Source organism: Camarhynchus parvulus, chromosome 1, assembly GCF_901933205.1.
Source record: "Camarhynchus parvulus chromosome 1, STF_HiC, whole genome shotgun sequence".
Taxonomy (NCBI): Eukaryota; Metazoa; Chordata; class Aves; order Passeriformes; family Thraupidae; genus Camarhynchus; species Camarhynchus parvulus.
In genome coordinates, this window is record NC_044571.1 from 95,892,819 (window position 1) to 95,909,200 (window position 16,382).

Consider the following 16,382-nt stretch of genomic DNA (forward strand, 5'->3'; position numbering starts at 1 on the left):
AATGTCCCCTTTTTTTACCTCCTACAAGACAAGGATCTGCTATCAATTACATCTAATCCACAAGTGAGTTGGCTATGAACAAATTACAAGATCTCTCTTTGCATATGCCATTTTACTGAGTGGCAAGGACCTGCCTGTGTATGTATTACTTGTATATTTGCACAGATACATACATACTACTGTGTCTTGACTTGCTGTTCTTGCTAAATTATCCTTAGATGTTAAGTACTTAAAAATTGAATAATAATTCTGTGCAGTTAGGTCTTAAAAATCATCTCTTTCAACTGCTGAAAAGCTTATGTAGCAATTCCTTTATGACAGCAGGGAAAGTCAGCTTTCCATGGAAGAAGACTCAAAGTCTGAGAGCAAATGATTTGGAAATTTATGATTCTTTCCTTCTTTCTCCAACCACTGCTACTCTAATGTCAAGTAGTCAGTGCGGATACTCCATAACACTCTCCCCACAGTGTCTTGCCTACAAAGGTTTCACACTGGAGCTAAACAGTTTCCTTAGGATTATTTTCAGTGTGTGCTCCCCCACCTCTATTTTGGTAGCATAATACTAATATTGCTATCAACAGTTTCTCTCATCAATCGTCCACTTTCAAAGTTCAGTGTGCTTTTGTGGTTTCCAGCTGGGATTTTCATGCACCAAATAAAAGACTTTGGTATTTTTTTGGGACACAAGAGAAACTTATTATTATTGTAACCTCCAGGATGGAAGAATATTCAGAAAGACCACTAAAAATTCAAAGCCTGCTAGATCAGGGAGCAAAAGCCGTTTGCTAAAGAGCAGTTTGTCAACATCCCTCCAATATGTAATTTAGAAAATAAGAGAGTGCCCGTATTCACAAGGCACTCTCAGAACAGAGGTTTATATATGAAGCAGCAAAACCTAAAACCAACTATCAGTCTCTGCTATGTTAATCCTCACAGTGTCCACTCTACAAGAAGGTGACTCCTGTGCTTACAAAAAACACCTTTCTAGGATTGCTGCCTAACAAAGGCTGGCTTTACTTTTAACAAAAGTAATCTCTTAAAGCCTCACAGGTCACCTCTTCCTTGCAAGGGGAGAAAGGGAAAGCCTCAGTAAACAGTTTGAAGGTGAAAGAACACAGAGTCAAGAAAACAAAATTCAATTCCTTGTGTAAGAAAACTGAGTAAATCAATATTGTACAAGGAAGTGCTTTATATATCAAACTGACAGCATGTTTTGGAAAACTTACTTCAATGCTTGAACTCCACTAGGAGCATGACTTGCTTTTGCTGGACAGCTATGGAAAAAGTTTAGCTTTACATCATTGAATTAATAAAAATTGCAAAAATGGCTAGGCCTTAAATGCCATATAAAAACAAGTATCACACTTCAAAAACTATTTGAGTATTTCTCTATTCCTATAATGATGTAGAATCTCCTGAAGCTGGAAGCTGAAGATACTATTTAGTTCCTGTCAAGTACTTCTCTTTCATTTCTGTATTTCACTTCAAGAATATTAACAAGATTTAGGAGCACAACAGAACTTATTAAAAATATAGCTTTGACTTCAACAATGAATATCAGGACCAAAACCAAGTTTTTGCTCAGCTACATTCCAAACCTACAACACATTTCAACTTAATAGGTATTTTTTTCTAGCAGGTATTAGGTATTTTTTTCAAGCTTAACAACTACGAGCATGGTGACTGTTCAGAAACATTAACTTCATAAACACTTTTTGACAGCTTCATAATTAAAATTTGAAAGATGGTGTGATCATACAGCTTTGTCTGTTAACTTCCAGGTTTCAGTTCACATTTTATGCCAAGTTTTATACAGTGGCTAAGAGCAAAGACAGAAAAATAAGCTAATTGATTATTTCAGCTTATTGGCTCTACAGTACATCACTGCCATGTTTACTATTAAGAGATACCTGGCGAGTCAAGTCAAATATTACAGGTAGTAAACTAATTGATTATTGGTCACTGGCCCATCCTGCATCATTTAAGGGCATTTCAATTAAAGAAACAATCACTTTGTAAAGTTATTCTTAAGAGTTACAAGAGAATGTACTTAGTATGTTTCTGAAAACAATACAGGTGTTACACTAATAATTGCTTCAGCTCTCCTTTTTTTATCAAGTCTCCTATATACAAAAAGTTTATACACAGTGCTTTTAATAATTTTGTCAGCATGATCAACATAACACTTTTAAAGACTGAAATTTACTGACAGCTAAAACCTTTATGGTTACTGGTGGACCTACCTGGCAGAACTATGACCCTGTATGATTCTGCACACTAAGTGAGGCTCAGTTTTGTTGCTCCCTGAAAACAGCTAAGGTTTGCTAATTGCAGTTAAATTGCTACAGTAAAACCAAGTTGCTGAGCACAGCTGAAAAGCAGCACACACATAAACAGCGTCCATCAATTCACAGCAAATGCCAACTGCTGCAGCTTAACTATCTCTGCACTGAGCTGTTTTAAACTGTGTAAGATTTGCATAAGGCTAGAACAGAAACCATCACCACCGCCCAACTAGCCTGTATGCCTACCCTGCTTTTCAAAAACTTGATTCATTTTAGGAAATATTATCTATGATTTCCTGGTTGGCCTGTTTTAGTCTGTTAGTTGAAAACATAATCTGAATGACAACCTTTAATTTTAATGTATGACAGTCACGGTAAAAAGCACGAGGTCTATTTAGATCACATTGCATTTACAGAACTGACAACTTGAATAATAGTGGACTTGAAAAAACTTTTCCCCATTCCTTAGAATAGGGCTGAGAACAGAGCTATAAACTGCATTATTATTTTTTGAAAGTTAAATTCAAGTCAAACATTTCACTCCATTTAATGATGATTTTCTAATTTTTTGAATTGATATTTCTTACCATGTGCCAGTTTTTGTAATTGTTTTGAGACTGCTATGCAGCCATGAAGTCTTCTCTATAGAAGCAAAACATCCAAAAGTAACTCTCACAGAAATAACTTTCATAATAATTGGTAGCACTTGAAATCTTTTAAATTATATAAAATTCTAGGTATTATGTAGTTTACAAGTAATTCAACTGTCTCAAACTATTTAGAAGTTTCCAGTTAACTAGCTCATTGACCAGACAGTTAATTAGAACTTACTAGCTTTCCACAGTGGCCTACAGTGACTGACTTCAACATTATCATTCATTCTAAAGATGCAGAGAGAACTGTCAAAAGTGAATTCTGACCGATGTGGTTTCAAACATTTCGTACTTATAGTTTTAGTCTTATATTCTCATTCTCATTTTAACTCTTAAGTGTTCATATGGAGTTTTAACAAAGAAGTCATCTATGTTTGTATCCACCATCTCTGCATTCTCTAATGGGCCAACATGTGCTTTGACACTTAATTTACTTAATGAAATAACTAATGTCAAGAACTTACTGGAAAGCAGCAACACAATACAACATAATGAAGTTTTAATTTTCATGTCTATTATCTTCCTTCAAAATCCCTGTAATATTAGCATTTATTCATCAAGCTAATTTACTTAATCCCTTATGGAAATCTGAACAGCTTTTCCACACGTGTATAGAAGTATTCATGCTTATTGTAAGTCATAGTGCTCTTTCACAAAAAAGGTGTCACAGTAAAACATTAATTACATTGTGTTAATGATGCAACGATGTGTGTTCCAGCAGCAGTAGTGCTACACAGACACACAAATTCGCTACATGGTACTAAGTAGATCAGCAAGAGTTCTGCATGAGGTATTTAACTTGATGATTACTGGGTATCTGCACCCCGAGAAAATGACACAAGTAACTGGTATAAAATGCACACAATTCAGAACATAACCCTAACTTCCTTAAAAGAGCATCTTTAGCTTTTCTACACATAATTGTTCATCTTCCACTAACATCTGTTTTCTCAATTTATTAAAGATGACATACTACTTAATGCAATGTGTCTTGTCAAACACAGGTTAACACCACACAAAAAGTTAAATTACCAAGAGAAAATAATCATCTCAGAAGCACCTTAACTGTAAGAATTTCCACTATATGTTCCTATTCAAGAGTCAGTTTAATCCCAAATTGTGCTGTAGCTTTTAAATCCACACTTTCAATGGTTTTTCACACAAAAAGCATATATTTTTCATATATTTCATGCAACAACTGGCTCTTCAGTTTGCTAATTTGATCACTGACAAAAAAAATGTTCCAAGTTAACATACTGTCTTTGCTAAGAAGTAAAACTTACCTAATATGTAGATAGTCTTCTGATCACTTTTCTGACCAAGAGCATTAGTCACCTTACAGATGTAAGTCCCAGTGTAGTTATAAGTCAGAGGGCTGCTGAATTGCAGAGTATTGTTAACAGCCAACAATCCTTCAGGCCACTGTCCATCCAACCTAAAAGAACAGTTATATTTCAAATGTGTATATTTACAACTAGTTTAAACAGAAGGAGTTTAAAATAATATTGCCAATAATCTCTAGAATGAATTTTTCACTGTGCTCTGACACTTCCAGTGGGCTTTCCTTCAATATTCTCAGTGCACACCTGAAGGTTTACTCAGTATTTAATTTCTGGGCCAAATCCTTTAAATGTCAGATCTTCTGGAACTAGCAAGCTGTCTAAAATCAACACTACTACAGCTAAGAAAACAACATCTCAAAAGAACTTGGAGGAACAAGACAACCCAAGCTCTGAAAACTAACAGTCTAACTAAGAAGCACTTCTGCTGTCAGGATTAGCTGCCTGTTCATTTGCATCCAGAAGATATTTCTGTCCACACATTCTTAATTTAGAGGACATTTTGACTAGAACTTCTGAGCAAAAATTCAAGCAGTTTCTCCTCTCCTGAACTGTCTTTTCTTATCTCCCATCATTCTTCTGTCTAAATTACAGCACTGAAATGGAATGTGGTACTTGGTGATATACCTGGGGAAACAACTGGCTGAAAAAAATGGTTTTTATCAACTGACTTTTCTAAATCTATCATTTCCCTGTACAAGTCTGTCTCAGATTGCAGTAACAACTGTGTAAATGCAAGAGAAAAAGGGGAAAGGGCAAAGGCCCTGGAACTATTCTAACAGAGCTGCCAACTGTCCATTAAACACCCATGTAATTCCATGTCATTGAAATCCATTTTGATTTATCTAAGTACCTATTAACAGCCAAGCAGGCCTAAATCAATATTCAAACTAGATCACTAGATGACAGTATCTTGAAAGCATTTAGAAAGTGTGATTTTTTTAAGTAGTATTGAACAAAAAGGCAACCATCACTTTAAAACATGTACTCAAAGAAAAAGAAACAAACACTTCACAGTTAACACTAAATACAATCTTCAGAAAATGTGGTTCAAGACAAGATCCCTAGTCCTTTGCTCTGATTATTGCCCAGAATTGCTGACAAAAGTCATCAGTCACATACTTCATAATTCATAGTACCAGAAGTACTTATTTCAAGAAATGTTATAAAAACAGTCAAGTGGTTTGAAAGCTCTATCCTAATAAAATTCTCATACATGCAACATTTAAAAATATTACTAACCATGAAAATCTCACTATCCCAGTAAATACAATGCCATCTTGGATTCCAAGGGATAAATCTGGTTGGTAAGGTAGTTCTACAACCTATTGTAATCTGACACCAGTCAAACAGCACACAGTTCAACACAGCACTTCTCCAAGCTCAAGCTACCCTTCTTTTACATGGATTTCCCCCCTACACATGAACTTTCTTATTCACCAGTACTAGATTTTTGAATGGGTTTTGTTGTTGCTCAGAAAGGCATACCAGGTTTATTCCAGAAAATTTAGATTTCCTGTAAAAGTTTCTTCCATTTTAAGTTTAGGAAGTCTAACAGTGATCTCTGAACCTCAAATTGCTTTAAATGTATTTAAATAGGTTCATTTCTTCTAGAATTGTGAACACTTGTAGTATTGATTAGTTCTTACGTATTTTTCAAATTCAAATGAGAGAACTAAGAACCTAGTGCATCCGAAGAAGCAAATGGTACAGCTGTTGGGGGCTTTTTTTAAACACAGGAATTTTTATGTGCTCAAATTTCTCATCACAGTGATTTTGAGCTAACCCTGGGATGGTAGTACACAGATTCATGAAATGTGGATGATATGTAAGCTTTTAAATTTTTTCATTAGAGGCATATGTAAATAATAGTTGGATCCTTATTAGAGTTACTGGTTTTTGCTCTACATGCTGCAACACAGAGAGCTCAGCATACCTTGACTTTACCCTAAGAGTAATGACAAACTGTTTAGGCACATAAATTTACAAGATATGACCTGTATTCATACAAACACACATCTTGTACTCCCCTTTTAAAAAGCTGGATAAAACCAATATGACCAATACAAGTCACATACTCTTTGTATTCAAAACATGCATTTACTGTAAGCAAAGTGATTATACCACTTGAATCATGTGCCAAGTCCCTTTTCATAAATATTTACCTGGTCCACATAAATTCCATAGGTAATGGATTTGCATCGGCATTACATTTGAGCTGAACATTTCCCCTTCCAATGAACCAGTTTCCATCATAGCCAGTTACTGAAACTTCTGGGGCATCTGACAAAAAAAAATTCATCTATGAACAATCACAATTTTTTACATTAAACGCAAATCACGCGTAAGATTGTTAGAACAGATAGGTACTTTTCTCCTGTTTTTTTTTTCCTGTGTGCTTTAGTTGTTGGTTGCCTTTTTGTTTTTAATTTAAAGACCACCACCAAAATATACAGAGAGCATGATACAGTTCCAAGCTACAACATTAATATGCAGCAGTGAACAAATCGTTTTAATCAGTGCAACTTTCCCAGTGTGTTTTCAGCAACCACACAGCACCCTGAGAAGTGAGAGGACTTCAGAAAAAAAGAATCAGTTTCATGTTTTTGGGAAGGAGGAATGGTAACTTAGAACTACTTCTCACTAAAAAGATACAGCAAAGGATCAGAAACAACCTTGGGAGAAACCAGATAATTAAGTAATCACCAAAAAGTTCACAGATGCCAACTATAAAGATTAAATTATCCATTGGCATCAAAATGTAGAATTATGTTATGGCTCTAAAAAGCCAGGAGGTGATTTCAGAGAGGCGTTGGAAAAATATTTAAAAGCCAAGGAACAGACAAACTAGTATGATTTGGGATAAGTTCTGGAGCCAAAATGGAGAAGCAGTTGCAAAAGCTAATAAGCGTTAGGGAAGACTGAAGAGCAAACACTGCTTCTCACTTGCTGCCGTGTACCTTACTATATAATCTTGTTAGTGTTAATGCATGTTTCAGAATTTCTAATCTCAGATGAAAACACTGAAGACCAACTTGCACCCTCACTTCACTTTCAACAGGAAACAATTATTCACTGTTTGAGACAATACAAATCCTCTTCAGTTTTATTTCTGTATCAATGACCCTCCAATCTAGAACTTTATTTCAAGACCAGTAAAATAAAGCAGTGTTAATCACTATTTTATGCCAAAATAAGTGATTCTTTACCAAACAGAAGAAAACCAAGCCAAAATCAAGTTCTAGTCAAATCAAAACAGCCAAGTCTACTTTTCCCAGCCGCTACATTTGTTCTACTTGAACTGACAGACTTCTGTGATTTAGGAACTTTAATGCAGCACACAGCCAAGACAGGCCACCTAAGGACCAACACGAAAATAGTTGGTTTTGTCCATATATGCACTGTCTAACAAAAAGGGACCACATGCCTAAAGCTTACTTGTCTTAACTGGTTTTAACTAAGCAACATTGTAAACCACCTTGTTTTGTATTCATGCCTTTTAAAAGCCATAAATTTTTTAAAGAAGCCTGGGGCAGGTTTGAATTATATTATGTTCTTGTTTCCTTGTGCTAGTTAGAGTAGACAAAGCTTGGTGAATAATCTGAAAGTAACTTATTGACCACCACAAGACCTATTTTCAACTTAGCATCTCATACATGAATTTTCATTAGCATTCTTTTTTAATACTGCTGAAATTGTAAGACACTATAAACAGCTTTTGGATCAACCCTCATGTTTATCCATGATTCAATATCCAAAACAGTAAAAATGTAACAGTATTCTAGCTTCATTACTTTATTTTCAATACAGAGACTCTAGGCTTTTGCTCCTGCCTGACCTGCCTCTTATCACAGCTTTCCTACACAGTTTCCGTTTTCCTGAAGCAGAAAGTGCTCATCTCCTTCCCGTGGAAGGTGTACACTGATTAAGGGTGAAGTTGCAAGATACAAACCAGGAGTAATTACCTCACAGAATACTTACACTGTATGTCCAACACGTAAGGGTATCGCATCTCCTTTTCAAAGGCAGGGTGCCTCACAATACAAGTTATGTGTCTTCCTCTTGCAAATCGTGTAGGGACAATCATATAGTGGCTTACAACTGTCACTGTTTCATTTGAAAACAAAGTAGGGGTGGATTCCGCTTCACCAAGCCCTCCTTCCCAGACAATCTGCGCAGCAGGTTTTCCAGTGGCTGCTGTACAAGTGGCTGCTACTGTCCTATTTGCACCATCTATTAGAGGGTTTGGTCCTTTCTTTAAGCTCACAACAGGTTCAACTAAGGAGGGGGGAAAAAAGAAGATTTAAACAAGATTTAAACTTCACATCTTTGAAAGTGTCACTACTTAAGTTAAACAAGATCTAATCCGCTTGCAAATGCTCATGTTAATCAGACAACTTAGAAGACTATGCATATCTCAAGAGATGACAGTTCTACATGGCTTTGGCCTGCTGACACTACCGCGCTTTGTCCACTCACTCAAGTTCAGTGTTGTTCATTCGATATATTTAATGCACTGAAAGGGAATTCCAGAGTGGTTAGGTCCAAAATGCCAATTGCAGTGCTTCATTTGCAGTGTCTGACAACAGCAAACTTAAGGTATTAGGTTGAAACAACACTGCAGGTTTTTTTTCAAAAAGCTTAGATTGTGCTGCATTTTCAAGCATTTAAGAATCAACCTATACCATCAGTTTGTGTCACTTGAAATCTACTTTAGTGTTCTAACATTGAGTTTAAGCTTTTCTTGATCAGTATTATAGAAACGACTTCCAAGCTGCATCTTTATTATATATACAAACCACACACTGAATAAAGGATCTAATAAGTACACAGAAATATGCAATTGTACATAAAATTTATCTAAGTTTTTAATATACAAAGTAATCTATATGTAAATAAAATTTCAGTAACAAAATACAATAAAAATAAAATTTGTTGTTTTATATAAAAATAAAATTTTTGCCTATATATATATTTTGCCTACATGGAACTCAATACTAAGACTAAAGAAATCTGCATGTGGAAGGACGTGACCTCCTTGTAAAGACACTGCTCACCCCAAAATTTTAAAAACTTGGGGAACACAATTCTTTCTAAAAGGAAGTTGAGCTCTTCATGGACAAGTCTACTGGTGAGGGCTATAAACTAAAAAGCTTCCAAAAAATTTCCTTTTGGTTTAGCAAATCAGTTTTGGCCCTGTACAAGTCACCCACCAGCTGCAGCCCAAGTCAGAAAAACTACTTGGTGCTTCAGATACAAACCAAACTGGGCTGTTTTAGAATGGCCCATTTGTGTCACCAGTCCTGTAAGGGACAGATTTGCAGTAGTGTACCAGCCTGTTCCACAATCCTGGTCTCTTGCTCTAATCTGGCTACTGAAATCCTCTGAAGGAAGGTCATTGCTACTCACCACAATGCTTCAGAATCCACCTCAGTGGATCAGCCCTCACTAATCACAAAGCAGAGATAAGTCTTGCAAGTTCTGTGCCTTTCAGTATCAGAAGGAAAAAAGTTAGTTCATGGAATTTCTTTCCAATAAATTGAAGCTGACCCACAGACACATCTTGTAACAGAACAGAGCTAAGTACCATACCTGGCAAGTTCTCCAACTACCTATACCTTCCAAAGATAACAAATATTTTCAGCTTCAGCCCATTTAATGCCAGGATCAGTTTTTGACTGTTTTCTGCTCAGTCTAACACTGCTCATGTCTGAACAAGTTGGTTTATCATTTGCTCAATTATACTAAAAGAAAAGGCAACTATTAAATGGATAACCTTACAAAAATTGTTTGTAAGGTTATCCATTTGTGGATCCAAAATTGTGTTTTCTGTTCTACGCATAGAAATGCTTGAAGAATACAAGTTGTCATGAAACGGAAGATTGTTTGGGCAGATACTAAGAGCAAATTATTTTCTACTTTGTTTCTCTGAATGCCCGTCCTCTGAGATTTGTTAGTAACCCTACTGAAAATAAGCCAATAGCAGGTTTTTTTCTACCAAGTTGCACACTCACTCTTCTAGATCTGAAGTATTTTTAATACAGCTTCTTTCAAAATCTGATTCCCTGCTCTGCAACACCTGCAACAGCTAGAGCTTTGTGGACTAAGCTTGCATATCTGAACTGATGTACACATGAAGCATTATCTCATCCACAAAAAAAGCCTTTAAAACCTAGTATGGAGAACTTGACATAACACAGCTTTGTTTTTTGACCCACAATTTGGTTTTCCTGATTTAACATGAACACTACTGCCTTGTCCTCTCAAAATCACTGGTAGAAATCTCTTCAATAGCTTCTGTATTACTAAAATGCAGAAGTATACACCCAAATTTATATTTAGAATTTTACATACATGGAAGTTCTAATTTTTGCTGTATCTCTCCCTTTCCAAGATTTCCATAATAGTAAAATAAATTAAATTAGCAGCTATCATTAGCATTTCATGCCAAAACTCTAGATTCAAATAATTTCAGCTGGAAATAAAAGCTTGATATGTTCTATTCCTTTGACTTTTCTTCAAACCAAAGTATGCAACTATGTAATTTTTTCTCCACCTCTTTGTGAAGAGATATGTAAGTAAACAAGAACTCTTAACTAAGTTGCATAGATGTCCAGACCCAAAGAAGACTACTCAGTACTGTACTTTTAGAAAAAGAAGCCTTCAAGTAGCATGATAAACTAATTTTAAACACCTGCTTTCTCAAATGATACCAGAGATTTGTCAGTTTGAGTTCATTGTGCAATACTTGGTTTTACACTTGTCAATTAGACACCAAAGGTAAACTACTCAAAACTACTCAGTGTCATAAAATATACTTATTCCCAGTCCTACCTGTTTTCATGTTTAGGTTTTTTTATATATCAGAAATGTTTAGGCTTCTATTGTCATATCTTCTCATAAATTGTGATTTTTGTATGACACATCAACTGCAAGGTAACTAAATAACCACATACTGAAAAATGGAAAGCAATTGCTGTTAGGATACTTATTTCTACAGTTTATCATTCAGGACTATGTCCCAGCAACTGAAACAAAACAAGAAGAAGCCCAGATACTTATTCTATGGCCTTTCTAGATGTTTCAGTCATAGATTAAGAAGTATCTGGTTAATGAATCCATAACTACAAGGGGGCATTGACATCTCATCTCTCACAGTGCAAAACAGTTTTACCATTTTCAATTTGGAAAATAGATTATCCAAAGCAGGTTTTGGAATTCTTTTTGGTTTAATTTTTTGTTTTGTGGAAGTGTAATTTCTACATGTAGTCCTCTTATCCCAGGACCATTCATTGTGCCACATGAGTGTGATTTTTAATGACCTTCTCTGCCCACAGTGGTGGTGGAGGCCACAAGAGGCAGCTGGGAGAACATTAGAGAAGCTGCTACACCCACTCAGTAGAAATCTTATGCTCTATTTAGGCCAAATGAAAAAGATAGTGAGGACAATGCTTTGTGTGGAAAAGGAAGCCATCAATCCCCTAAAATGCAAAAGCAAGACCTACTTTCACAGTGTAAGAGCTCCATCTAAAGCAACATTATGGTGTGAATTATACTTGAGTATTAAAGACAGGATGGTTGAAGCATGGAAGATAGATGGGCAGTTGTTCAAAAGGTCTCAACTGATTTGCACATCTGTGCTTGCTCTTTTACAGACTCATGACCACCACCTAATTTAATCCAGCTTATTCAACCTTCACCTTACAGTCAACATAGGCATACCAGAAATCTCTTGCTGCTCTGGTCCTTATACTTTTTTACAGAAAATGAACATAATATAGCATCCAGACATGAGCATTAAATCCTACTGCATCAAGTTTTGAGGCCAAAAAGCTGCTTCTTGGTTTTCTTGTACTTCATAAGCCTTTTTCAATTGCTTCTGTTGGTTTTAAAACTATTTTTCTGCACACACTGGGCACAGGTATGGATGATGTTGGCATGATTACAACACACACAGGATTATTTCCTCCCGACATTAAATTCACTGATTCCTTGGCAGTAGCATGACACTGGAAATTGTCATTTCCTTCATCGCATCTGACATGTACTTGATTAACTTCTTTCCAAAACAGTATTTCAAGTTTTTATTTTCTCTCACCTCAGAACCAGGAGCTTTATCTTTCTGTGTACTTTATCCTGTATGCTAATTAATACTTAATTATTAACTTATTAAGGTTTTCTTGTTTTAATAGTTTGGGGGGGAGGCAGTTGGCTTCTTTGTTTTAAGGCCCGTAAGTTCACTAATTTGCCATCTACTTGATACTTTTTCTTGGCCCTGAGTATTCTGTAGTACCCAATATCTATACTTCCTGACATACATAATCTTTTCATTCCTAATTGGAAGACTTTCTGCATTAGAGTGTCTAGGATCTAATTCATGACCTATGCCTTTGACACTCCTTTGTACAATTCATTCCTCACTTGTAGCATTGGTAAGAGCTAGGCTGCAGAGGAACAAGACCTACTTTATCAATACCCATGATAAGAAATCCAACTTAGCAAGACAGAGTTAAACCAAACCAAGTATTTTAAATAGTCATGGGCAGCACTCAAGTTAGTCACATAAAAATTATATCAGCTCTGCAAGCTACCTAGCAACAAGCCCTTTCTTCTGCCCTGAGACACCAGTTTGCTTCATTTGGTCAGCATCTTGGGATCTTGGGGAAACCAACAGCTTGACACAAAAATTATTTGCCATTTTTTGTGAGTTTAACCAGGTAAGTTTGGCAAATCAAAGTTTCAGAAAAGTTCAATACATCTCTTTGACCCTAAAAGCATTTTCGTATTTCCACTGTCTTAACCTCTTCTTTTACCGTGCATTTCCTTAAGATGACAAAGCACTAAACAAAGCAAACTGGGAGTGGGCAAAGTCACCAAACATGGCTCATCTGTTAAACTTGGAGCGCACAAGAAGTTTTAAATATGGTCTTAAGTGATCAGTGCACTGTGGCAAAACACAGGAAATTTTATCTTGCAGTTATTTCTTTCTTCCATTTGTCTTCAGTGTGTCCACTTTATAGTGTAAAAGCATCTAGTACATGACTAAGTATGTCCACTACACAGGGGAAGGAACCAAATTCTTTGCTGAATAAGAACAGAGAGGGACTAGGAAAAAAGGCAGTGCTGCTTCAACTGGAAACAGCCTCAGCATTAGGACAGGAACTTTCACCCTACTTAAGGAAGAGTTTTTTAGACCAGTGGGAGAATGCAGTCAATGTATCATTGAAGATTATTTTAAGTTACATCAAGATTTAAATTACAGCAATTGCATTCCTTAAGATTCTGATGAGCTTGGAATTGCTGAGTTCAGGCCAGCAAAGTTCACAATTTATTAATGTACAAACATATTCTGAACATCATTACTTCCCCAGTATTTTGACAGTTTAAGCCTACAAGTCAGTGTAGCAAAGAGTTTCTAAAAGGACAGAAAATACACAGCTGAGGTCATAGAACTTAAGACCAACAGAGGGTTGGCTACCTAGTTGTACACGCAAGTGAAGCTGCTGGTAACTAGGATGGAAAAGCATCTTTGCAAATAACAGCTGGGTTTTGCCATTTAGAGAGCCCTGAGAGACTTAGAGCAATTGGCAATCATCTACATCAAAGATGAAAAAAGCTATGATCAGAACCACTGTATGCCTGACTAATACTTCTTTGCCTATTTCAAATGCAATTTTTCATAACGTATATCCAATGAAACAAGTTGTGGTCCTTCTACTCTTCCAAATGTAGAATAATAAGCACATGAGACATATATGTGCTTTCCAAGTTCCTCCAGAAACCTGATATTATGAGTGCAAAATGGACACAATAACTAATGTTACCTGAAAAAAAAACCAATCTTAGAAAGAGGAACTGACTAGAAAAGGTGAGGGGACGCAGTAAGAAATTCCCACAGCTTACTGGTAAAGCACAATAGCTGAAACCTGAAGTGAAGAGACTGCTACAATAACCACACACATAGCCACTTGCAGTACTGATGGAAGTCAGGTGAAAAAGAGAACCATAAGACCACATGCTTTGTGCATCACACAGAATTTTGGTTAAGTTACTGGTTTCAAATTGGATTAGCCAGTTGCTTTAATGCATTTATTTTGCCCCACCTTGTGGTGAAAACCAGTTTACATACGGTGCTACAGCCCTCTGATTAATCCCATTGAATATTCTACTACTATGAAAAGCTGGTATCAAAGACCAAGAGATGATCCTAAAAAGCACATCTACTTACAGAAATAGTCATTCACAACCATCTCAGCTACAGAAAATATCATTTTACTCCTGGCAAGAGATACAGAAGTACCTTACACTAGTACAAGAAGAATACTCTTGTAAGGAGAGGGCAACTTAATAACAGGCTTTCAAGTTTCAGGGTAATCATTTTACCTTACACTGCAGTAACACCTGAGTTACTTGCACTTCAGCACTAATTCCTTATGACAGTAATACTCAGCCCTCAACAAGAGGGACAAAATTAGCATAAACAAACCCTCAAGTCTATAAAAGTTTCACATTATGACTATCCACAAACAGTCAAGAGCTTAAATTGACTCTTTCTTCCCACAACTCCCAGCAGTCATCTAGACAGTTTTGCTTTACATTTACATTGTGCAAAGAACAGTTTGCATCACCAGACCCAAGCAGCTATATTAAATTATCGTGTTAGCAGCATATTTATAAAATCATAGATTGGCGTTGGAAGGGACTTTTTGAAGGTCATCCAGTCCAATCCCCTTGCAATAAGCAGGGGCATCTTCAACTACACCGAGCTGCTGCAAAGTCCCATCCAAACGTTTCCAGGCATGGGGCATCGACCCTCACTGGGAGCTCTCTAACCTCATTACAGATGATGGACTATTTCACTGAGACAAACAGTTATCAACAAGGTTTAGAAATACCTGCTTTTTCTGAAGACCAGTGATTACCCACTACTAACTGAGGGAATTTGGCCAAGGCAGTAGCTAAACCCAAGCTCAGCAGCTTCCCAGCACATACACACAAGTCCCTGGTATCAGCATTGTCTGTCAAAGCTCTAAAACACTGCTAATACAAACTAAATGTTTGTTTTCAGCATAATGCCTAAATAGGAACTCATTATTTATTTTTAATAACTAGACAGTCAAATAACAAGTTCTAAAGAAGCAAGAACCAAAATAAGTCTCCTCTATGACATTAGTAAAAATTGCACACCTGTAATGAAAGCCCAGCAAACACATATTTTGCATTTCCTTTAGGTTAAATGGTAAAATTCTACTTATTTGTAAGTTATTTGCAGAATTTTGCTTTCAAAAAGAAGCTGACTTACCTAATACTGTTACAGTTGTTGACGACTGCGTATTTCCAAGCGGGAATGTAACTGCCTTGCAAACATATTCTCCTGCATCAGAAAAGCTTACATTTTTTAAGATGATTGTTGCATCAGTAAGTGAGTAGTTTTTAAATGCCACTCTTCCTTGGTATTCTCCTTGAACAGATATTCCATATTCAGGGTGATGAACAGCAATAGTCTGTGAACTTTTACCATATATCTTCTCCCAAGAAACTTGTGTTATTGTTTCATTTACATCAATTATGCATTTCAGTGCAACCTTCTTCCCCCAAACTGCTGTCACATGTGGATCAACAACTGGTCCAGCTAAGGCACCTAAAAACAAAGCAAGTGTTAGTTGCTACACAAGAAAGTTATGTTGCTTGGTTTTCACCGTAAGCCTTCTTCCATAGTTAGCTTACCTTTTTAGAAGAGAATACCTGCTTTTTTTCTGATTAACTGATTCACAACAGTGTGGAAATACTACAGAAACACATTTCAAACAAAAACATCAAACCTAGGCCCAGATCAATCATTTTTCAGAGGATACTACCACTAATACACAACTTCATATAAAACCAACCTGACAATTGTGTAACTGGGCTAACAGTCTTTTGGGAATTTAACTGGATATGAACATTCAGTGAATTCAGATTTACCAAAAAACCAAGACATGGTACTTTTTAGCAGTCTGATTACTGATCTAGAGCATCAAGCAAAAACTTAAGTTAAACTACTGCACTTACATGTTTCTCCTTAAATAATCTTTATGAAGTCATATATTTTATAAGTAGAAATA

At 36.2% G+C, this 16,382-nt stretch overlaps 1 protein-coding gene across 2 annotated transcripts in view; it reads right to left on the minus strand.

Moving 5' to 3' along the window:
* Positions 1-16,382, minus strand: part of NECTIN3 (nectin cell adhesion molecule 3) — a 61,811-nt gene that overhangs the window by 25,084 nt on the left and 20,345 nt on the right. For both annotated transcript variants that reach the window (XM_030957543.1, XM_030957552.1), the window contains exons 2-5: positions 15,581-15,919; positions 8,260-8,556; positions 6,444-6,561; positions 4,222-4,373 (exon numbers count right to left, since the gene is read on the minus strand). In XM_030957543.1, the coding sequence (XP_030813403.1) occupies positions 4,222-4,373; positions 6,444-6,561; positions 8,260-8,556; positions 15,581-15,919 (906 nt within the window). The remainder of the gene's footprint in view (positions 1-4,221; positions 4,374-6,443; positions 6,562-8,259; positions 8,557-15,580; positions 15,920-16,382) is intronic.